The 26039-nt window shown below is 47.2% G+C and overlaps 1 protein-coding gene across 1 annotated transcript in view; it reads right to left on the bottom strand.

Moving 5' to 3' along the window:
• clec16a (C-type lectin domain containing 16A) overlaps window positions 1-26039 on the bottom strand; it is a 111510-nt gene that overhangs the window by 77901 nt on the left and 7570 nt on the right. Inside the window, exons 5-11 of the mRNA XM_042317485.1 lie at window positions 22444-22549; window positions 19991-19996; window positions 18299-18422; window positions 16781-16955; window positions 16653-16703; window positions 15367-15462; window positions 5106-5358 (exon numbers count right to left, since the gene is read on the bottom strand). Coding sequence (XP_042173419.1) covers window positions 5106-5358; window positions 15367-15462; window positions 16653-16703; window positions 16781-16955; window positions 18299-18422; window positions 19991-19996; window positions 22444-22549 — 811 coding nt within the window. The remainder of the gene's footprint in view (window positions 1-5105; window positions 5359-15366; window positions 15463-16652; window positions 16704-16780; window positions 16956-18298; window positions 18423-19990; window positions 19997-22443; window positions 22550-26039) is intronic.

Raw genomic sequence — 26039 nt, 5'->3', positions numbered from 1 at the left:
GTTATTACACCAGAACACACAGCCTGTTATTACACCAGAACACACAGCCTGTTATTACACCAGAACACACAGCCTGTTATTACACACACAGCCTGTTATTACACCAGAACACACAGCCTGTTATTACACCAGAACACACAGCCTGTTATTACACCAGAACACACAGCCTGTTATTACACCAGAACACACAGCCTGTTATTACACCAGAACACACAGCCTGTTATTACACAGAACACACAGCCTGTTATTACACCAGAACAACACACAGCCTGTTATTACACCAGAACACACAGCCTGTTATTACACCAGAACACACAGCCTGTTATTACACACAGCCTGTTAGCCTGTTAACAGAACACACAGCCTGTTATTACACCAGAACACACAGCCTGTTATTACACCAGAACACACAGCCTGTTATTACACTAGAACACACAGCCTGTTATTACACACAGAACACACAGCCTGTTATTACACCAGAACACACAGCCTGTTATTACACTAGAACACACAGCCTGTTATTACACTAGAACACACAGCCTGTTATTACACCAGAACACACAGACTGTTATTACACACAGCCCGTTATTACACCAGAACACACAGCCTGTTATTACACCAGAACACACAGCCTGTTATTACACACAGCCTGTTATTACACTAGAACACACAGCCTGTTATTACACCAGAACACACAGCCTGTTATTACACCAGAACACACAGCCTGTTATTACACCAGAACACACAGCCTGTTATTACACCAGAACACACAGCCTGTTATTACACCAGAACACACAGCCTGTTATTACACTAGAACACACAGCCTGTTATTACACACAGCCTGTTAACAGAACACAGCCTGTTATTACACCAGAACACACAGCCTGTTATTACACCAGAACACACAGCCTGTTATTACACCAGAACACACAGCCTGTTATTACACCAGAACACACAGCCTGTTATTACACAGAACAGCCTGTTATTACACAGAACACACAGCCTGTTATTACACCAGAACACACAGCCTGTTATTACACCAGAACACACAGCCTGTTATTACACCAGAACACACAGCCTGTTATTACACTAGAACACACAGCCTGTTATTACACCAGAACACACAGCCTGTTATTACACCAGAACACACAGCCTGTTATTACACACACACAGCCTGTTATTACACCAGAACACACAGCCTTATTACACCAGAACACACAGCCTGTTATTACACCAGAACACACAGCCTGTTATTACACACAGAACACACAGCCTGTTATTACACCAGAACACACAGCCTGTTATTACACCAGAACACACAGCCTGTTATTACACCAGAACACACAGCCTGTTATTACACCAGAACACACAGCCTGTTATTACACACAGAACACACAGCAGCCTGTTATTACACCAGAACACACAGCCTGTTATTACACCAGAACACACAGCCTGTTATTACACCAGAACACACAGCCTGTTATTACACCAGAACACACAGCCTGTTATTACACTAGAACACACAGCCTGTTATTACACCAGAACACACAGCCTGTTATTACACCAGAACACACAGCCTGTTATTACACCAGAACACACAGCCTGTTATTACACCAGAACACACAGCCTGTTATTACACCCTGTTATTACACAGAACACACAGCCTGTTATTACACTAGAACACACAGCCTGTTATTACACCAGAACACACAGCCTGTTATTACACACAGCCTGTTATTACACCAGAACACACAGCCTGTTATTACACAGAACACACAGCCTGTTATTACACCAGAACACAGCCTGTTATTACACCAGAACACACAGCCTGTTATTACACCAGAACACACAGCCTGCCTGTTATTACACCAGAACACACAGCCTGTTATTACACCAGAACAGCCTGTTATTACACACAGCCTGTTATTACACCAGAACACACAGCCTGTTATTACACCAGAACACACAGCCTGTTATTACACCAGAACACACAGCCTGTTATTACACAGAACAGCCTGTTATTACACCAGAACACACAGCCTGTTATTACACCAGAACAGCCTGTTAACACACAGCCTGTTATTACACCAGAACACACAGCCTGTTATTACACCAGAACACACAGCCTGTTATTACACCAGAACACACAGCCTGTTATTACACCAGAACACACAGCCTGTTATTACACCAGAACACACAGCCTGTTATTACACCAGAACACACAGCCTGTTATTACACCAGAACACACAGCCTGTTATTACACCAGAACACACAGCCTGTTATTACACACAGCCTGTTATTACACACAGCCTGTTATTACACCAGAACACACAGCCTGTTATTACACCAGAACACACAGCCTGTTATTACACCAGAACACACAGCCTGTTATTACACCAGAACACACAGCCTGTTATTACACCAGAACACACAGCCTGTTATTACACACAGAACACACAGCCTGTTATTACACAGAACACACAGCCTGTTATTACACCCTGTTATTACACACAGTTAACACACAGCCTGTTATTACACCAGAACACACAGCCTGTTATTACACAGAACACACAGCCTGTTATTACATGTTATTACACCAGAACACACAGCCTGTTATTACACCAGAACACACAGCCTGTTATTACACCAGAACACACAGCCTGTTATTACACACAGCCTGTTATTACACACAGAACACACAGCCTGTTATTACACCATTGTTATTACACCAGAACACACAGCCTGTTATTACACCAGAACACACAGCCTGTTATTACACCAGAACACACAGCCTGTTATTACACACACACACAGCCTGTTATTACACACAGCCTGTTATTACACTAGAACACACAGCCTGTTATTACACTAGAACACACAGCCTGTTATTACACCAGAACACACAGCCTGTTATTACACCAGAACACACAGCCTGTTATTACACCAGAACACACAGCCTGTTATTACACCAGAACACACAGCCTGTTATTACACCAGAACACACAGCCTGTTATTACACCAGAACACACAGCCTGTTATTACACCAGAACACACAGCCTGTTATTACACCAGAACACACAGCCTGTTATTACACTAGAACACAGCCTGTTATTACACACAGCCTGTTATTACACACAGCCTGTTATTACACCAGAACACACAGCCTGTTATTACACAGAACACACAGCCTGTTATTACACCAGAACACACAGCCTGTTATTACACCAGAACACACAGCCTGTTATTACACCAGAACACAGCCTGTTATTACACAGAACACACAGCCTGTTATTACACACAGCCTGTTAACACACAGCCTGTTATTACACCAGAACACACAGCCTGTTATTACACACCAGAACACACAGCCTGTTATTACACCAGAACACACAGCCTGTTATTACACAGAACAGCCTGTTATTACACACAGCCTGCCTTATTACACCAGAACACACAGCCTGTTATTACACCAGAACACACAGCCTGTTATTACACCAGAACACACAGCCTGTTATTACACCAGAACACACAGCCTGTTATTACACCAGAACACACAGCCTGTTATTACACCAGAACACACAGCCTGTTATTACACCAGAACACACAGCCTGTTATTACACCAGAACACACAGCCTGTTATTACACCAGAACACACAGCCTGTTATTACACCAGAACACACAGCCTGTTATTACACCACCAGATTACACACAGCCTGTTATTACACCAGAACACACAGCCTGTTATTACACCAGAACACACAGCCTGTTATTACACTAGAACACACAGCCTGTTATTACACACAGCCTGTTACACACAGCCTGTTATTACACAGAACACACAGCCTGTTATTACACACAGCCTGTTATTACACAGAACACACAGCCTGTTATTACACAGAACACACAGCCTGTTATTACACCAGAACACACAGCCTGTTATTACACCAGAACACACAGCCTGTTATTACACCAGAACACACAGCCTGTTATTACACCAGAACACACAGCCTGTTATTACACACAGCCTGTTATTACACCAGAACACACAGCCTGTTATTACACACACAGAACACACAGCCTGTTATTACACCTGAACACACAGCCTGTTATTCATCCAGAACACACAGCCTGTTATTACACACAGCCTGTTATTACACCAGAACACACAGCCTGTTATTACACAACACACAGCCTGTTATTACACCAGAACACACAGCCTGTTATTACACACAGCCTGTTATTACACAGAACACACAGCCTGTTATTACACCAGAACACACAGCCTGTTATTACACCAGAACACACAGCCTGTTATTACACCAGAACACACAGCCTGTTATTACACCAGAACACACAGCCTGTTATTACACCAGAACACACAGCCTGTTATTACACCAGAACACACAGCCTGTTATTACACCAGAACACACAGCCTGTTATTACACCAGAACACACAGCCTGTTATTACACCAGAACACACAGCGGAGGACATTAATCATAATAATGTAGTCGTATGAAAACACCAGGAGAGATGAGAGGTGAGGAGCACAGGATGAAATGGCGTCACCGTGGGAGACCGCGGTAGTGACAGTTGTAACCGTGAAGGCTCGGGTGAGTGACACTTGTAACCGTGGAGACTCGGGTGAGTGACACTTGTAACCGTGGAGACTCGGGTGAGTGACACTTGTAACCGTGGAGACTCGGGTGAGTGACACTTGTAACCGTGGAGACTCGGGTGAGTGACACTTGTAACCGTGGAGACTCGGGTGAGTGACACTTGTAACCGTGGAGACCGTGGTAGTGACAGGCATTCACAGAGCGAAGACGGGCCTAATCTCCAAACTGGATTTTTTTTTTTTTGTGTTCAGATGAAAAAAAAAAACGAACATATTGATTCAGGTCTTTAGGGAGAAGACAGAGAGACACTGATCTACGGTTTTATATTCATTTGATTCGAATGTAATCTTATTGACGCATTTTTATACATTGTATTTCAGGAGGGTGACAGTTTGGAGAGGAGGGCCACTGCCGCACTGGCTCCTGGGTGAGGTAATCACAGGGTGGTGATGGGATATGTAGTTCTCCTGTCCTGTCCACACACTCACCTTCCATCTCCCCACTTGTCCTGCTGCTTCCCTTACTGCTCCCTTCTGTACCTTTAGCCTTCTCCCTCTCTCTCTCGCTGTCCTCCAAGCCCTCCTCTCCTCCCCCCGGCCTCTCCTCTTCCTCCTCCTCCTCTCCCAGGTTCTTATAGTTGGGGCGTTTCTGGGCGCGCTTGCGACCCCGATTGCAGGACAGCTCCAGAGACCGCTCCAGAGACTCAGGAGGCTTGGTGAAGCGACGGACGCCTGCGCTGACCTGGAGAGACAGAGGAAGGGAGGGAAGGACGGAGAGAGGGGGGAGAGAGTAGGGGGGGAGAGAGAGAGACAGAGAAAGGGAGGGAAGGACGGAGAGAGGGGGGAGAGAGTAGGGGGGGAGAGAGAGAGACAGAGAAAGGAAGGGAGGGATGGCGGGAGAGAGACAGAGACAGAGAGAAAATGTTAAAACACACAATGCTCATAGATGAAAGACAAGTCGAAGGAGCTTTAATTTTGTATAGTCATTTTGTGTTGTCTGTATTTTACTTCGATATTCGTGCCCTTTTTCACAGCAAAACATGTTTGTAAAGTGTATTGAAACAACAAGTGGCCGACCAGAGGACAGGTTCTGGATCAGTTTGTTAGCTACTGATCAACAACAAGTGGCCGACCAGAGGACCGGTTCTGGATCAGTTTGTTAGCTACTGATCAACAACAAGTGGCCGACCAGAGGACAGGTTCTGGATCAGTTTGTTAGCTACTGATCAACAACAAGTGGCCGACCAGAGGACAGGTTCTGGATCAGTTTGTTAGCTACTGATCAACAACAAGTGGCCGACCAGAGGACAGGTTCTGGATCAGTTTGTTAGCTACTGATCAACAACAAGTGGCCGACCAGAGGACAGGTTCTGGATCAGTTTGTTAGCTACTGATCAACAACAAGTGGCCGACCAGAGGACAGGTTCTGGATCAGTTTGTTAGCTACTGATCAACAACAAGTGGCCGACCAGAGGACTGGAGGTTCTGGATCAGTTTGTTTTGTTAGCTACTGATCAACAACAAGTGGCCGACCAGAGGACAGGTTCTGGATCAGTTTGTTAGCTACTGATCAACAACAAGTGGCCGACCAGAGGACCGGTTCTGGACAGGTTCTGGATCAGTTTGTTAGCTACTGATCAACAACAAGTGGCCGACCAGAGGACAGGTTCTGGATCAGTTTGTTAGCTACTGATCAACAACAAGTGGCCGACCAGAGGACAGGTTCTGGATCAGTTTGTTAGCTACTGATCAACAACAAGTGGCCGACCAGAGGACAGGTTCTGGATCAGTTTGTTAGCTACTGATCAACAACAAGTGGCCGACCAGAGGACAGGTTCTGGACAGGTTCTGGATCAGTTTGTTAGCTACTGATCAACAACAAGAGGGCTGGATCAGACCAGAGAGGACAGGTTCTGGATCAGTTTGTTAGCTACTGATCAACAACAAGTGGCCGACCAGAGGACCGGTTCTGGATCAGTTTGTTAGCTACTGATCAACAACAAGTGGCCAACCAGAGGTCAGGTTCTGGATCAGTTTGTTAGCTACTGATCAACAACAAGTGGCCAACCAGAGGACAGGTTCTGGATCAGTTTGTTAGCTACTGATCAACAACAAGTGGCCGACCAGAGGACAGGTTCTGGATCAGTTTGTTAGCTACTGATCAACAACAAGTGGCCGACCAGAGGACCGGTTCTGGACAGGTTCTGGATCAGTTTGTTAGCTACTGATCAACAGTTTGTTAGCTACTGATCAACAACAAGTGGCCAACCAGAGGACATGTTCTGGATCAGTTTGTTAGCTACTGATCAACAACAAGTGGCCAACCAGAGGTCAGGTTCTGGATCAGTTTGTTAGCTACTGATCAACAACAAGTGGCCAACCAGAGGTTTGTTAGCAGGTTCTGGATCAGTTTGTTAGCTACTGATCAACAACAAGTGGCCGACCAGAGGACAGGTTCTGGATCAGTTTGTTCTGATCAACAACAAGTGGCCACCAGGTTCTGGATCAGTTTGTTAGCTACTGATCAACAACAAGTGGCCGACCAGAGGACAGGTTCTGGATCAGTTTGTTAGCTACTGATCAACAACAAGTGGCCGACCAGAGGACCGGTTCTGGACAGGTTCTGGATCAGTTTGTTAGCTACTGATCAACAACAAGTGGCCAACCAGAGGACATGTTCTGGATCAGTTTGTTAGCTACTGATCAACAACAAGTGGCCAACCAGAGGTCAGGTTCTGGATCAGTTTGTTAGCTACTGATCAACAACAAGTGGCCAACCAGAGGACAGGTTCTGGATCAGTTTGCCAACCAGAGGTCAGGTTCTGGATCAGTTTGTTAGCTACTGATCAACAACAAGTGGCCAACCAGAGGACAGGTTCTGGATCAGTTTGTTAGCTACTGATCAACAACAAGTGGCCGACCAGAGGACCGGTTCTGGACAGGTTCTGGATCAGTTTGTTAGCTACTGATCAACAACAAGTGGCCAACCAGAGGTCAGGTTCTGGATCAGTTTGTTAGCTACTGATCAACAACAAGTGGCCAACCAGAGGATAGGTTCTGGATCAGTTTGTTAGCTACTGATCAACAACAAGTGGCCGACCAGAGAACAGTTCCAACTCATCCCAAAGAACTTCAATGGGGTTGAGATCAGGACACTGTGCAGACCAGTCAAGTTCTTCCACACCCATCTCAACAAGCCATTTCTGTATGGACCTTGCTTTGGGGGGGTCATTTGGGGGGGTCACCTTGCTTTGGGGGGGTCACCTTGCACGGGGGGGTCATTGTCAATCTGAAAGGGCCTTATCCAAACTGTTGCCACTAAGTTGGAAGCACAGAATCATCTAGAATGTCATTGTACGCTCTAGCGTTAAGATTTACCCTTCACTGGAACTAAAGGAGCCCGAAACCATGAACAGCCCCAGACCATTATTCCTCCTCCACCAAACTTTACAGTTGGCTCGATGCATTGAAGCAGGTGGAGTTCTCCTGGCATCCTACAAAACCCAGATACACCGTTTTAACAGGACCCCACCACAGTAACAGTCTTCCATTGACTAACAGTAACAGTCAATGGAAGACAAGAATAACTAGGCCAGAGTTGAGCTACGTGACCACGGTGTGTGTGTGTGTGTGGTTGGTTCGTCTTCTCATCTTCGGGCCTGTCATTTCGTCTAAAGCTGTCATCCATTCACCACAATACACCACTGCTAAACAGGAAGTGATCTCACCTGCTGAGAAGGCCTGTTAAGCTGGGTTTATAGTAAACAGGTCCTTGGGTGTTTTGGAAGAGGGGCGGGGGTGTGTGTGTCTGTAATACAAATCTCCTGATCTCCTCTAGATATGATTTTACATGAACAACGACATGTTTTCAGCTGGAAGAAATCCTCCCCTTTAAGGAAGTGTATGAATTCATTAATTAATTTATGTGGGTGCAGGCCAGGCTGGAAGAAATCCTCCCCTTTAAGTGTGTCTGTAATACAAATGCAGGCCAGGCTGGAAGAAATCTCCCTTTAGATGTATGATTTTAATTTATGAGGCCAGGCTGGAAGAAATCCTCCCCTTTAAGGAAGTGTATGTTTTAATTAATTTATGTGGGTGCAGGCCAGGCTGGAAGAAATCCTCCCCTTTAAGGAAGTGTATGAATTCATTAATTAATTTATGAGGGTGCAGGCCAGGCTGGAAGAAATCCTCCCCTTTAAGGAAGTGTATGAATTCATTAATTAATTTATGAGGGTGCAGGCCAGGCTGGAAGAAATCCTCCCCTTTAAGGAAGTGTATGAATTCATTAATTAATTTATGAGGGTGCAGGCCAGGCTGGAAGAAATCCTCCCCTTTAAGGAAGTGTATGAATTCATTAATTAATTTATGTGGGTGCAGGCCAGGCTGGAAGAAATCCTCCCCTTTAAGGAAGTGTATGAATTCATTAATTAATTTATGTGGGTGCAGGCCAGGCTGGAAGAAATCCTCCCCTTTATATAAATCCTCTGAATCTTCCTGGTGTGGACAACGGTCTACTTTCCATCCCATAAGGAAGTGTATGAATTCATTAATTAATTTATGAACCTCCCCTTTAAGGAAGTGTATGAATTCATTTATGTATTAATTAATGTAGGTGTGAATTAATTTATGTATGAATTAACGAATAAATGTATGTATGAATTAACAAATTAATTTATGTATGAATTAATGAATTAAGGAACATATGGTATGAAAACAGCCCTAATGTGATATTATATATATATGGTAATTTGAATACATTTGCTAAAATTTCAAGAAAACTGTTTTTTTGCTTTGTTATAATGGGGTATTGTGATTGATGAGGGGGGAGGTTGCTTTGTTATAATGGGGTATTGTGATTGATGAGGGGGGAGGTTGCTTTGTTATAATGGGGTATTGTGATTGATGAGGGGGAGTTGCTTTGTTATAATGGGGTATTGTGTGTAGATTGATGAGGGGGAGGTTGCTTTGTTATAATGGGGTATTGTGATTGATGAGGGGAGGTGGCTTTGTTATAATGGGGTATTGTGTGTAGATTGATGAGGGGGTTGAATGGATGAATTGAATGGGTTGAAAAAATGGACACACACACCCACACACACACACAGAGAACACAGGCAGACACAGAGAACACACGCAGACACACACACACACACACACACAGAACACACGCAGACACAGAGAACACACACAGAGAACACACACAGACACAGAGAACACACGCAGACACAGAGAGAACACACACAGAGAACACACACAGAGAACACACGCAGACACAGAGAGAACACACAGACACACAGAGAACACACGCAGACACAGAGAGAACACACACACAGAGAACACACACAGAGAACACACACAGAGAACACACACAGACACAGAGAGAACACACACAGACAGAGAACACACGCAGACACACAGAGAACACACGAGACACACAGAGAACACACGCAGACACAGAGAACACACAGACACACAGAACACACACACAGAGAACACACGCAGACACACAGAGAACACACACAGACACAGAGAACACACGCAGACACAGAGAACACACGCAGACACAGAGAACACACACAGACACAGAGAAACACACACAGACACACAGAGAACACACGCAGACACAGAGAGAACACACACAGCAGACACACAGAGAACACACGCAGACACAGAGAACACACACACAGAGAACACAGAGACACAGAGAGACACACACACAGAGAACACACGCAGACACAGAGAGAACACACACAGAGACACAGAGAGAACACACGCAGACACAGAGAGAACACACGCAGACACACAGAGAACACACGCAGACACAGAGAGAACACACACAGACACAGAGAGAGACACACGCAGACACACAGAGAACACACGCAGACACACAGAGAACACACGCAGACACAGAGAGAACACACACAGAGAACACACACAGACACAGAGAGAACACACACAGAGAACACACGAGACACACGAGAGAACACACAGAGAACACACGCAGACACAGAGAGAACACACGCAGACACAGAGACACACGCAGACACAGAGAGAACACACAGACACAGAGAGAACACACACAGACACACAGAGAGACACACGCAGACACAGAGAGAACACACGCAGACACAGAGAACACACACAGACACAGAGAGAACACACACAGAGAGAACACACAGAGAACACACGCAGAGAACACACAGAGAACACACGCAGACACAGAGAGAACACACACAGAGAACACACAGAGAGAGACACACACACAGAGAACACACGCAGACACAGAGAGAACACACGCAGACACACAGAGAACACACGCAGAGAACACACACAGAGAACACACGCAGACACAGAGAGAACACACACAGACACAGAGAGAACACACACAGACACACAGAGAACACACGCAGACACACAGAGAACACACACAGACACACAGAGAACACACGACACAGAGAGAACACACGCAGAGAAACACACACAGAGAGAACACACGCAGACACAGAGAGAACACACGCAGACACACAGAGAACACACGCAGACACACAGAGAACACACACAGACACACAGAGAACACACAGACACACAGAGAACACACAGACACACAGAGAACACACGCAGACACAGAGAGAACACACGCAGACACAGAGAGAACACACGCAGACACAGAGAGAAGACACAGAGAGAACACACGCAGACACAGAGAGAACACACGCAGACACACAGAGAACACACGCAGACACAGAGAGAACACACGCAGACACACAGAGAACACACGCAGACACACAGAGAACACACGCAGACACAACACACGCAGAGAACACACGAACACACGCAGACACACAGAGAACACACGCAGACACAGAGAGAACACACGCAGACACAGAGAGAACACACGCAGACACAGAGAGAACACACGCAGACACAGAGAGAACACACGCAGACACAGAGAGAACACACGCAGACACAGAGAACACACGCAGACACACAGAGAACACACGCAGACACAGAGAGAACACACGCAGACACAGAGAGAACACACGCAGACACACGAGAGAACACACGCAGACACAGAGAGAACACACACAGAGAGAACACACGCAGACACACAGAGAACACACGCAGACACAGAGAGAACACACGCAGACACAGAGAGAACACACGCAGACACACAGAGAACACACGCAGACACACACAGAGACACACGAGACAGACACACAGACACACAGAGAACACACGCAGACACAGAGAGAACACACACAGACACACACACACACACACACACACACACACACAGACACACACACACACACTAATTATTGTAATAATGAAACCGTCAGCGCAAAAGTCTTGACTGACTGTTAAGCCGAGAGCCTTTACAGACAACACACCATTTAGATAGATAATACCCAGAATGCCTTGTTCCACCTCTCCCTTGTAGATTGGGGGGGGAACACACCATACCATAAGCCACTCTGGGTTCATCCTGTCTCTATCTGCAACGGGCGTTATCTTAACCCCCCCCCCCCAGGATGTATAAGGGCCATCTCTGTCACAACCACTTCCTGTTACTGGAATCACCAGCTGTTAAGGTGTAATCACCAAAGTCAATCGGTTGTTAACTGTTAGCAGGGTGCTAGAGAGGACATAATGTATAATGTATTCATGTGGGAGAATAACAGACGCGTCTGAATGATAATGTATTCATGTGGGAGAATAACAGACGCGTCTGAATGATAATGTATTCGTGTGGGAGAATAACAGACGCGTCTGAATGATAATGTATTCATGTGGGAGAATAACAGACGCGTCTGAATGATAATGTATTCAATGAGTATTCACTGACCAGAGCATCAGGTATTCCATTTATGATAATAACACCAGAATGCCTATTGTAGCACTCCACCAATCAGGCCTTTAAGAGTGTGTAATGCACATGACAGCCCACTGTGGGAGTTTGCCAAAAGGCACCTAAAGTACTCTCATGTGACCACGAGAAACAAGATTCTCTGGTCTGATGAAACCATTCATTGAACTGTTCGGCCTGAATGCCAAGCGTCACGTCTGGAGGAAACCACCATCCCTGGTAAGCATGGTGGTCAGCATCATGCTGTGGGGATGTTTTATCAGCCAAATGTCAGGGACTGGGAGACTAGTCAGGATCATGGGAAAGATGAACGCGTCTGAATGCAAAATGTATTCATGAGGAGAATCCTTGATGAAAGAATAACTCTGAATGATAGAGCACTCAGCACCTCAGAAATAACCTTCGCCCCAGTCTGAATGACAATGTATTCATGTAAACACACAGCCAAGACAAATGAGGATGGCTTCATGTGGGAGAAGTCTCTGAACGTCTTTGATAATGGCCCATTCATGAGCCCGAATTGAACCCGATCGAACATCTCTGGATGAGACCTGTATTCAGCTGTACAGTGACGCTCCCCATCCAACCTGACAGAGTAACGTCTGAATGATTGAGAGGATCTGGGAGAAGAATGGGAGAAACTCCCTGAAATACAGGTGTGCATGTGGGAGAATAAACCCAAGAAGACTAGAGGCTGTAATCGCTGCCAAAGGTGCTTCAACAAAGTACTGAGTAAAGGGTCTGAATACTTATGTCAATGTGATATTTCTGTTTTAGCTTTGTCATTATGGGGTATTGTGGTGTCATTATGGGGTATTGTGATGTCATTATGGGGTATTGTGATGTCATTATGGGGTATTGTGATGTCATTATGGGGTAGTGTGATGTCATTATGGGGTAGTGATGTCATTATGGGGTACTGTGATGTCATTATGGGGCAGTGTGATGTCATGGTGGGGCAGTGATGTCATTATGGGTCAATGATGATGTCATTATGGGGCCTTTATGTGATGGCATTATGGGGCATTGTGAAGTCACAGACATGGGGTACTGTGTGTAGATTGACACCTCAGAAACAGATGTGATGTCATTATGGGGTAGTGTGATGTCATTAGGAGCAAAGTACAGAGAGATCCTGGGGTAGCCAAGACAACGCAGGAGTGGCTTCTGACAAGTCTCTGAACGTCTTTGAGTGGCCCAGCCAGAGCCCGGATCATTCTGGGGACCTGGAAACAGTGACCATTACGGGAAGCATGACAGAGCATTATGGGATCTGTGATGTCAATGGGAGAAACTGTGATGTCATTACAGGGGTATTGTGTGTAGATCATGAGGTACCCAAGAAGACTTATGGCTGTGAATCCTATGATGAAAAGTGCTGTCATTATGGGGTAGTGTGATGTCATTAAAGGTGATGTCATTATGGGGTAGTGTGATGTCATTATGGGGTAGCTTTGTCATTGACGGGTATTGTGATGTCATTATGGGGTAGTGTGATGTCATTATGGGGTATTGTGATGTCATTATGAGGTATTGTGATGTCATTATGGGGTATTGTGTGAGATTGATGAGGTACAACGATGTCATTATGAGGTATTGTGATGTCATTATGGGGTATTGTGTGTAGATTGATGGGGTATGGTGATGTCATTATGGGGTATTGTGATGTCATTATGGGGTATTGTGATGTCATTATGGGGTAGTGTGATGTCATTATGGGGTAGTGTGATGTCATTATGGGGTATTGTGATGTCATTATGGGGTAGTGTGATGTCATTATGGGGTAGTGTGATGTCATTATGGGGTATTGTGATGTCATTATGGGGTAGTGTGATGTCATTATGGGGTATTGTGTGTAGATTGATGAGGTATTGTGATGTCATTATGGGGTATTGTGATGTCATTATGGGGTATTGTGTGTCGATTGATGAGGTATTGTGATGTCATTATGGGGTATTGTGTGTAGATTGATGGGGTATGGTGATGTCATTATGGGGTATTGTGTGTAGATTGGGGTATGGTGATGTCATTATGGGGTATTGTGATGTCATTATGGGTACTGTGATGTCATTATGGGGTATTGTGATGTCATTATGGGGTACTGTGATGTCATTATGGGGTACTGTGATGTCATTATGGGGTACTGTGATGTCATTATGGGGTACTGTGTGTAGATTGATGAGGTAGTGTGATGTCATTATGGGGTAGTGTGATGTCATTATGGGGTAGTGTGATGTCATTATGGGGTAGTGTGATGTCATTATGGGGTATTGTGTGTAGATTGATGAGGTATTGTGATGTCATTATGGGGTATTGTGATGTCATTATGGGGTAGTGTGATGTCATTATGGGGTAGTGTGATGTCATTATGGGGTAGTGTGATGTCATTATGGGGTATTGTGTGTAGATTGATGAGGTATTGTGATGTCATTATGGGGTATTGTGTGTAGATTGATGAGGTATTGTGATGTCATTATGGGGTAGTGTGATGTCATTATGGGGTATTGTGTGTAGATTGATGAGGTATTGTGATGTCATTATGGGGTATTGTGTGTAGATTGATGAGGTATTGTGATGTCATTATGGGGTATTGTGTGTAGATTGATGAGGTATTGTGATGTCATTATGGGGTAGTGTGATGTCATTATGGGGTATTGTGTGTAGATTGATGAGGTATTGTGATGTCATTATGGGGTAGTGTGATGTCATTATGGGGTACTGTGATGTCATTATGGGGTATTGTGTGTAGATTGATGGGGGGAATAATTTGATACATTTTAGAAAAAGGCTGGACAAAGTTGAGGTGAGGGGTCTGAATACTTTCCGAAGGTCACTGTGTGTGTGTGTGTGTGTGTGTGTCTGTGTCTGTGTGTGTGTACTCACTGTGGTTTTGTGCTGTGTGAAGACAGACAGGTCTCCGTTGAAGATGACTTCAGCCAGAGAGTTGACCAGCGGCTGGTAGTGGATGATGAGAAACACCTTGAGACAAACCCAACAAAAATAACAACGTTCATATGCAGTTTTATCACTGAACGTCCATCCCTACGGTGAAGAGAGGTGAGGTGAGGTGTGGTGTGATGAGGTGTGGTGAGGTGTGATGAGGCGAGGTGTGATGAGGTGAGTTGTGATGAGGTGAGGTGGTGATGTGGTGAGGTGTGATGAGGTGTGACAATGTGTGGTGTGATGAGGTGTGATGAGGTGAGGTGTGATGAGGTGAGGTGTGATGTGGTGTGATGAGGTGAGGTGAGGTGTGACGAGGTGTGATGAGGTGAGGTGTGATGAGGTGAGGTGTGATGAGGTGAGGTGTGATGAGGTGTGATGAGGTGAGGTGTGATGAGGTGTGATGAGGTGAGGTGTGATGAGGTGTAGTGAGGTGAGGTGTAGTGAGGTGAGGTGAGGTGAGGTGTGATTAGGTGTGATGGATGAGGTGTGATGAGGTGTGGTGTGATGAGGTGTGATGTGATGAGGTGTGGTGAGGTGTGGTGAGGTGTAGTGAGGTGCGGTGTGATGAGGTGTGGTGTGATGAGGTGTGAAGAGGTGCGGTGTGAAGAGGTGCGGTGTGATGAGGTGTGATGAGGTGTGAAGAGGTGTCATGAGGTGTGGTGTGATGAAGTGAGGTGTGGTGTGAAGAGGTGTGAAGAGGTGAGGTGTGATGAGGTGAGGTGTGATGTGATGTGAAGAGGTGTGATGTGAAGAGGTGTGATGTGAAGAGGTGTGATGTGAAGAGGTGTGGTGTGAAGAGGTGTGGTGTGAAGAGGTGTGGTGTGAAGAGGTGTGGTGTGAAGAGGTGTGGTGTGAAGAGGTGCTGTGATATGAAGAGGTGCTGTGATATGAAGAGGTGTGATGTAATGAGGGGTGATGGGGTGTGAATGGGTGAGGTGTGATGAGGTGTGATGTGATGGGGTGTAGTGTGAGGAGGTGAGGTGTGAAGAGGTGAGGTGTGAAGTGGTGTGATGAGGTGTGGTATGGTGTGATGAGGTTTGATGAGGTGTGATGGGGTGAGGTGTGATGAGGTGTGATGTGAAGAGGTGTGATGAGGTGTGGTGTGATGAGGTGTGGTGTGATGAGGTGTGGTGTGATGAGATGAGGTGTGATGAGGTGTGGTGTGATGAGGTGTGGTGTGATGAGGTGTGGTGTGATGAGGTGTGAAGCGGTGTGTAGGTACATACCTGTGACAGTAGGTTAAGGGACACCTGAGGGTTGATCTTACGATCTTCAGACTGAAACACAGACAGACAATATGTCAGATACACATTAGTATTGGTTACACAGTACATACACACCCCCCTCCACCTACCTGTTCAGGGCAGACCAGAGAGAAGACGTAGAGAGGCAGGAACAGACGGTTGAGCAGGTGGTCTGTCAGGACATCGTTCAGGAACTCACAGTTGATAGTCAGGATATCGTTCAGGTAGTGGAGATGGTCGAGATGCTCTGCTACCAAGTCACTCAGCTTCCCCCGGTTACGATGCCTGGAGGGAGGAGAGGGAGAGAGACAGAGACAGAGACAGAGACAGAGAGACAGAGAGACAGAGACACAGAGAGAGAGAGGTGGTATGTACATAACAGTGTGTAACGATCTAGTCTGTAACTGCTATGGTTTTGTGTTTCACAACATGTATCTGAATGTATACCCAAGCCTGCAGTGCAAACACAACCTTCCCGAGAGGACAATATCTTAATCAGATAACTCTGTCAGGTAGAAAGTCTAAACTGATACAACACTGACACCTAGTGGACAGAGGGGAGAATGACCCATCTGAAGGTTAGATAGAGACCCCTAGTGGACACAGGGGAGAATGACCCATCTGAAGACTAGATAGACACCTAGTGGACACAGGGGAGAATGACCCATCTGAAGACTAGATAGACACCTAGTGGACACAGGGGAGAATGACCCATCTGAAGGTTAGACAGAGACCCCTAGTGGACACAGGGAGAATGACCCATCTGAAGACTAGACAGAGACCCCTAGTGGACACAGGGAGAATGACCCATCTGAAGACCCCCTAGTGGACACAGGGGAGAATGACCCATCTGAAGAGAGACCCCTAGACAGAGACCCATCTAGTGGACCCAGGGAGACCCCTAGAATGACCCATCTGAAGGTTAGACAGAGACCCCTAGTGGACACAGGGGAGAATGACCCATCTGAAGGTTAGACAGAGACCCCTAGTGGACACAGGGGAGAATGACCCATCTGAAGGTTAGACAGAGACCCCTAGTGGACACAGGGGAGAATGACCCATCTGAAGGTTAGACAGAGACCCCTAGTGGACACAGGGAGAATGACCCATCTGAAGGTTAGACAGAGACCCCTAGTGGACACAGGGGAGAATGACCCATCTGAAGGTTAGACAGAGACCCCTAGTGGACACAGGGAGAATGACCCATCTGAAGGTTAGACAGAGACCCCTAGTGGACACAGGGGAGAATGACCCATCTGAAGGTTAGACAGAGACCCCTAGTGGACACAGGGGAGAATGACCCATCTGAAGGTTAGACAGAGACCCCTAGTGGACACAGGAGAATGACCCATCTGAAGGTTAGACAGAGACCCCTAGTGGACAGAGGGGAGAATGACCCATCTGAAGGTAAGGAAAGATCCACTCATCCCCATAGGCCGACATACAGACAGTCTCTTACTCACTTTTCCAGCTCGTTCTATAGAACTGTATAGGAAGCTAAATGACAACAGAACGTAGAAGAAAAATGACTGTCTGAACACCTTTGGTCCAGTGTGATGACGGTGCTGCCGCGTGTGTGTGTGTGTGTGTGTGTGTGTGTGTGTGTGTGTGTGTGTGTGTGTGCTCACTCTTGGTCCGTCTGAACACACTTGTCCAGCTCTATGACGTGGGAGCCGATGAACCAGACCAGGTTACTGAAGTAAGGGACCGCCGTCTTGTCTCGAATGTAGTGCAGCATGTGCTGGTTGTCCACTAGAGGGGTGAGAGGTCAAGGGATGTTACCGTGGTTACACAGATAGACGGGGAGACAGGGGGGGCAGCGGAATACAGGACCAGACATTTACAGAGATTGGATATGAGTATAAGTATATAGAGAATAAAGCTGTTCTCTCCAGGGGGACTCTACTCTAAAGAGACTGATGTGGAGGACTCTACTCTAAAGAGACTGATGTGGAGGACTCTACTCTAAAGAGACTGATGTGGAGGACTCTACTCTAAAGAGACTGATGGGGAGGACTCTACTCTAAAGAGACTGATGTGGAGGACTCTACTCTGAGACTGATGTGGAGGACTCTACTCTAAAGAGACTGATATGGAGGACTCTACTCTAAAGAGACTGATGTGGAGGACTCTACTCTAAAGACTGATATGGAGGACTCTACTCTAAAGACACTGATAAGGAGGACTCTACTCTAAAGACACTGATAAGGAGGACTCTACTCTAAAGAGACTGATGGGGAGGACTCTACTCTAAAGAGACTGATGGGGAGGACTCTACTCTAAAGACACTGATGTGGACGACTCTACTCTAAAGACACTGATAAGGAGGACTCTACTCTGAGACTGATATGGAGGACTCTACTCTAAAGACACTGATGTGGAGGACTCTACTCTAAAGACACTGATATGGAGGACTCTACTCTGAGACTGATATGGAGGACTCTACTCTGAGACTGATATGGAGGACTCTACTCTGAGACTGATATGGAGGACTCTACTCTGAGACTGATATGGAGGACTCTACTCTGAGACTGATATGGAGGACTCTACTCTGAGACTGATATGGAGGACTCTACTCTGAGACTGATATGGAGGACTCTACTCTGAGACTGATATGGAGGACTCTACTCTGAGACTGATATGGAGGACTCTACTCTGAGACTGATATGGAGGACTCTATTCTGAGACTGAAATGGAAGACTCTACTCTGAGAGACTGATATGAAGGACTACTCTGAGACTGATATGGAGAGAACTCTACTCTAAAAAGAGACTGATATGAAGGACTCTACTCTAAAATGAGACTGATATGGAGGACTCTACTCTAAAATGAGACTGATATGGAGGACTCTACTCTAAAATGAGACTGATATGGAGGACACTACTCTAAAATGGGACTGATATGGAGGACACTACTCTAAAATGAGACTGATATGGAGGACTCTATTCTAAAAAGAGACTGATATGGAGGACTACCAACTCTCGCCTTAAGAAGAAGACATGCTTCATCGTAACATTCTGAATACTCATCGTGAACAGAGTTGTTCAGAGGCCCGGTGTTCAAAACCATTCAGGACTGTTTCACCTCTTAGAAAATGTGTATTATAACTGTATATCAGTATTATAACAGTTGACTTGAAACGATGGGTTTGAATTACACAGAAACCAACAAAAAGCATGCAGGTCAGTTTACACATTTAAATGATAAGCCCAAGTCAATAATATAATTAATAACATTAATGATTACTATATATATATACACACACACACACACACACACACACACACATTCAGTGAGGTGCATTTATTAATTAGACTTACATGAGACTGGAGTTAGGCCCACGGGAGGTAAGAGTGAGAGGAGGAGATGGGGAGAGAGAGGAGAGGAGGAGATGGGGAGAGGAGGAAGAGGAGGAAGAGGAGGAAGAGGAGGAGATGGGGAGAGGAGGAGATGGGGAGAGGAGGAGATGGGGAGAGGAGGAGAGGGGAGAGGAGGAAGAGGAGAGAAGAGGAGAGGAGGGAGGAGAGGGGAGAGGAGGAGAAGAGGAGATGGGGAGAGGAGGAGATGGGGAGAGGAGGAGAGATGGGGAGAGGAGGAAGAGGAGGAAGAGGAGGAGAAGAGGAGAGGAGAGGAGGAGAAGGGGAGAGAGGAGGAGATGGGGAGAGGAGGAGATGGGGAGAGGAGGAGATGGGGAGAGGAGGAAGAGGAGGAAGAGGAGGAGAGGAGGAGATGGGGAGAGGAGGAAGAGGAGGAAGAGGAGGAGGAGGAGATGGGGAGAGAGAGGAGAGGAGGAGATGGGGAGAGGAGGAAGAGGAGGAAGAGGAGGAGAGGAGGAGATGGGGGGAGAGGAGGAGATGGGGAGAGGAGGAGGAGGAGAGGAGGAGAGGAGGAGAGAGAGGAGAAGAGGAGAGAGAGAGAGAGAGGAGGAGGAGTTGGGGAGAGGAGGAGAAGGGGAGAGGAGGAGAAGAGGAGGAGGAGGAGAGAGGAGAGAAGAGGAGAGGAGGAGTTGGGGAGAGGAGGAGTTGGGGAGAGGAGGAGTTGGGGAGAGGAGGAGTTGGGGAGAGGAGGAGTTGGGGAGTTGGGGGAGGAGAGGGGAGAGGAGGAGTTGGGGAGAGGAGGAAGAGGAGGAGTTGGGGAGAGGAGGAGTTGGGGAGAGGAGGAAGAGGAGGAGTTGGGGAGAGGAGGATATGGGGAGAGGAGGAGATGAGGAGAGGAGGAGATGAGGAGAGGAGGAGATGAGGAGAGAGAGGAGATGGGGAGAGAGAGGAGGAAGAGGAGAGAAAGGAGGAAGAGGAGATGGGGAGAGAGAGGAGATGGGAGAGAGGAGGAGATGGGGAGAGGAGGAAGAGGAGAGAAGAGGAGAGGAGGAGTTGGGGAGAGGAGGAGTTGGGGAGAGGAGGAAGAGGAGGAGTTGGGGAGAGGAGGATATGGGGAGAGGAGGAGATGAGGAGAGGAGGATGTGGAGAGAGAGGAGATGGGGAGAGAGAGGAGGAAGAGGAGGAAAGGAGGAAGAGGAGATGGGGAGAGAGAGAGATGGGAGAGAGAGGAGATGGGGAGAGGAGATGGGGGAGGAGGCGAGGGGAGAGAGAGGGAGGGGGAAGAGGAGATGGGGAGAGAGAGGGGAGATGGGAGAGGGAGAGAGGAGAGATGGGAGAGGAGGATGGGGAGAGGAGGAGATGGGGAGAGGAGAGCAGGAAGAGCGAGGAGAGAAGAGGAAGAGATGGGGAGAGAGAGGAGAAGAGGAGATGGGGAGAGAGGAGAGGGAGAGAGGAGGAAGGAGGAGGAGATGGGGAGAGGAGGAGATGGGGAGAGGAGGAAACAGGAAGAGCGAGGAGAGAAGAGGAATAGATGGGGACAGAGGAGGAGGAAGAGGAGAGAAGATGAGAGAAGGAAGAGGAGGGGGAGAGGGGAGGGGAGGAGGGGGGGAGAGGAGGGGGAGAGAGAGGAGGAAGAGGAGGAGAGAGAGAGGGGAGAAGAGGGAGAGAGGGGAGGGAGAGATAGAGGAGAAGAGGGAGGGAAGGGAGAGGGGGATGGTGAGAGGGAGGGGAGGGAGAGAGCATTCACAAGGTTAACGGTAGTCAGGTAGCTGTGTAGTGTCTAACAGACTCCTGGGTAGTCAGGTAGCTGTGTAGAGTCTAAACAGCAGGGCTCCTGGGTAGTCAGGTAGCTGTGTAGTGTCTAACAGAACTAAACAGCAAAGCACAGCTACACGACCCACACAGCTACGCGACCCACACAGCTACGCGACCCACACAGCTACACGACCCACACAGCTACATAACCCACACAGCTGACTAAAACATTGTTAAATACACCCACTGTTCAGTTAACAGTTAGATAAACACTCTGGTTAAATGTGAACACACAGACACACAGAGACACCCACTGTTCAGTTAACAGACAGACAGACAGACATAACAGAGACAGACAGACAGGTATAACAGACAGACAGGTAGAACAGTATGGAGTACATGTTGAGTAGTACATCAGCAAGGCAGAGCTGCTCAGACACCTTGGTCAGCCATGTCAAGCCGAGCACCCAGAGCCCCCTGAGCACCAAGGGCCCCCCGAGCACCCAGAGCACCCAGAGCCCCCGAGCACCCCGAGCACCAAGGGCCCCCCGAGCACCCAGAGCCCCCTGAGCACCCAGAGCCCCCCGAGCACCCAGAGCCACCCGAGCACCCAGAAGAGGAATAGCAGCTGGCCATTGCAGAGGTTTCAGCCCCTAGTAGCGCTGTGTGTGTGTGTGTGTGTGTGTGTGTGTGAGACTCACCCTTGTAGACGTTCAGTGTGATGGTTCTGACTGCGATACGGACCATGCTCTCCGGGTGGTTGAAGAACTTAATGGCCTCGGTGTACAGGGCAAAATCATTAGTGTGCTGTGTGTTGGGAGACAGAGAGGGGGCGCCAGTGAGCTCAGCACCGCACCACTGTTGGGCACAGAGAGACCACACTACCAGAGACCCCTAGCCCCTTACCCCCTAGGGGACTAGGCCCTTAACCACTACTACCAGAGACCCCTAGCCCCTTACCCCCTAGGGGACTAGGCCCTTAACCACTACTACCTAGGGGACTAGGCCCTTAACCCCTAGGGGACTAGGCCCTTAACCACTACTACCTAGGGGACTAGGCCCTTAACCCTTACCCACTACCTCCTAGGGGACTAGGCCCTTACCAACGTGCTGTAGTTAGTTATAGGGCAACGTGTTGTAGTTAGTTATAGGGCAACGTGCTGTAGATAGTTATAGGGCAACGTGCTGTAGTTAGTTATAGGGCAACGTGCTGTAGTTAGTTATAGGGCAACGTGTTGTAGTTAGTTATAGGGCAACGTGCTGTAGTTAGTTATAGGGCAACGTGCTGTAGTTAGTTACAGGGCAACGTGTTGTAGTTAGTTACAGGGCAACGTGTTGTAGTTAGTTATAGGGCAACGTGCTGTAGTTAGTTATAGGGCAACGTGCTGTAGTTAGTTACAGGGCAACGTGTTGTAGTTAGTTATAGGGCAACGTGTTGTAGTTAGTTATAGGGCAGCGTGCTGTAGTTAGTTATAGGGCAACGTGCTGTAGTTAGTTATAGGGCAGCGTGCTGTAGTTAGTTATAGGGCAGCGTGCTGTAGTTAGTTAGTTATAGGGCGACGTGCTGTAGTTAGTTAGTTATAGGGCAACGTGCTGTAGTTAGTTATAGGGCGACGTGCTGTAGTTAGTTACAGGGCAACGTGCTGTAGTTAGTTATAGGGCAACGTGCTGTAGTTAGTTATAGGGCAGCGTGCTGTAGTTAGTTAGTTATAGGGCGACGTGCTGTAGTTAGTTAGTTATAGGGCAACGTGCTGTAGTTAGTTATAGGGCAGCGTGCTGTAGTTAGTTATAGGGCAGCGTGCTGTAGTTAGTTAGTTATAGGGCAACGTGCTGTAGTTAGTTATAGGGCAACGTGCTGTAGTTAGTTAGTTATAGGGCAACGTGCTGTAGTTAGTTATAGGGCAACGTGCTGTAGTTAGTTAGTTATAGGGCAACGTGCTGTAGTTAGTTAGTTATAGGGCGACGTGCTGTAGTTAGTTATAGGGCAACGTTTGGAGTTAGTTATAGGGCAACGTGTTGTAGTTAGTTATAGGGCAACGTGCTGTAGTTAGTTACAGGGCAACGTGCTGTAGTTAGTTAGTTATAGGGCAACGTGCTGTAGTTAGTTATAGGGCAACGTGCTGTAGTTAGTTATAGGGCAACGTGCTGTAGTTAGTTAGTTATAGGGCAACGTGCTGTAGTTAGTTATAGGGCAACGTGCTGTAGTTAGTTATTATAGGGCAACGTGCTGTAGTTAGTTATAGGGCAACGTGCTGTAGTTAGTTAGTTATAGGGCAACGTGCTGTAGTTAGTTATAGGGCAACGTGTGTAGTAGTTAGTTATAGGGCAACGTGCTGTAGTTAGTTATAGGGCAACGTGTTGTAGTTAGTTATAGGGCAACGTGTTGTAGTTAGTTATAGGGCAACGTGCTGTAGTTAGTTATAGGGCAACGTGCTGTAGTTAGTTATAGGGCAGCGTGCTGTAGTTAGTTATAGGGCAGCGTGCTGTAGTTAGTTATTATAGGGCAGCGTGCTGTAGTTAGTTATAGGGCAACGTGCTGTAGTTAGTTATAGGGCAACGTGCTGTAGTTTGTTACAGGGCAACGTGTTGTAGTTAGTTATAGGGCAACGTGCTGTAGTTAGTTACAGGGCAACGTGCTGTAGTTAGTTATAGGGCAACGTGTTGTAGTTAGTTATAGGGCAACGTGCTGTAGTTAGTTATAGGGCAACGTGCTGTAGTTAGTTACAGGGCAACGTGCTGTAGCTAGTTATAGGGCAACCCTGCTTCTAATTCTAGTAGCAGGTAGATTCCCAGAACTACAGATAGCTGGAATCAGGATGGAATAAGTAGGAAACCTGGAATCCTGTTATTTTTGGGGGGGGAAGTTAGGCTGGGAAAATGCTTCTATTTCAACATACTGTAGTGACTTAATACTATGAAACCTAGTGTTCGTTCAGCAGGCATTAGGTGGCCGGTTGTTATAGCAGGTCTACAGGCAGCTGATCTCTCTCTCTGGGGGAGGGGGGGGGGGTGTTCCCTGAGACCTCCAGCCAATCACAGCCAGGGTCAGAAGTTAAACGTCATGGGTCAGCTAGAGAGGTCACAGGGAACAGAGGAGTATTAGCCCAGATTCCAAGGCTTGCAGCCCCAATTATCCACTTCCTCCCCCAAAAGTGTACCCTTGCACACTTCCCATCGTGGATTTAACCAAATGGGAGGTAAACTCCAGCCAATCCGATGCTTTTAAATCCACGACGGGCAATGCTCAAGTGCACCCTTCAGGAAGAGAGAGGGGGAATTGGACTAAGAGAGGAGCTACCATCGACAGTACACCAATAACTTTACCCCATACACAGAAGCCAAAGGTCGAGTGCTGAAACACAAAGGTCAATCGCAAAGGTCGTGTCCCAAAATTCCCTATATAGGGCCCTACATTATGGCCCCTCATTCACTATACCGGGCATGACATTATGGCCCCTCATTCCCTATACCGGGCATGACATTATGGCCCCTCATTCCCTATACCGGGCATGACATTATGGCCCCTCATTCCCTATACCGGGCATGACATTATGGCCCCTCATTCCCTATACCGGGCATGACATTATGGCCCCTCATTCCCTATACCGGGCATGACATTATGGTCCCCCATTCCCTATATAGGGCCCTACATTATGGCCCCTCATTCACTATACCGGGCATGACATTATGGCCCCCATTACCTATATAGGGCACTACATTATGGCCCCCATTCCCTATACCGGGCACTACATTATGGCCCCCATTCCCTATATAGGGCCCTACATTATGGCCCCTCATTCACTATACCGGGCATGACATTATGGCCCCCATTCCCTATATAGGGCCCTACATTATGGCCCCTCATTCCCTATATAGGGCCCTACATTATGGCCCCTCATTCACTCTACCGGGCATGACATTATGGCCCCTCATTCCCTATACCGGGCACTAAATTATGGCCCCTCATTCCCTATATAGGGCCCTACATTATGGCCCCTCATTCCCTATATAGGGCACTACATTATGGCCCCCCATTCACTAAATAGGGCCCTACATTACGGTCCCTCATTCCCTATATAGGGCCCTACATTATGGCCCCTCATTCCCTATATAGGGCACTACATTATGGCCCCCCATTCACTAAATAGGGCCCTACATTACGGTCCCTCATTCCCTATATAGGGCCCTACATTATGGCCCCTCATTCCCTATATAGGGCACTACATTATGGCCCCCCATTCACTAAATAGGGCCCTACATTACGGTCCCTCATTCCCTATATAGGGCACTACATTAT

The sequence above is a fragment of the Oncorhynchus tshawytscha genome, unplaced genomic scaffold, assembly GCF_018296145.1.
Source record: "Oncorhynchus tshawytscha isolate Ot180627B unplaced genomic scaffold, Otsh_v2.0 Un_contig_2949_pilon_pilon, whole genome shotgun sequence".
In the NCBI taxonomy this organism is placed as follows: Eukaryota; Metazoa; Chordata; class Actinopteri; order Salmoniformes; family Salmonidae; genus Oncorhynchus; species Oncorhynchus tshawytscha.
This window is presented reverse-complemented; position numbering and strand designations above follow the sequence as displayed.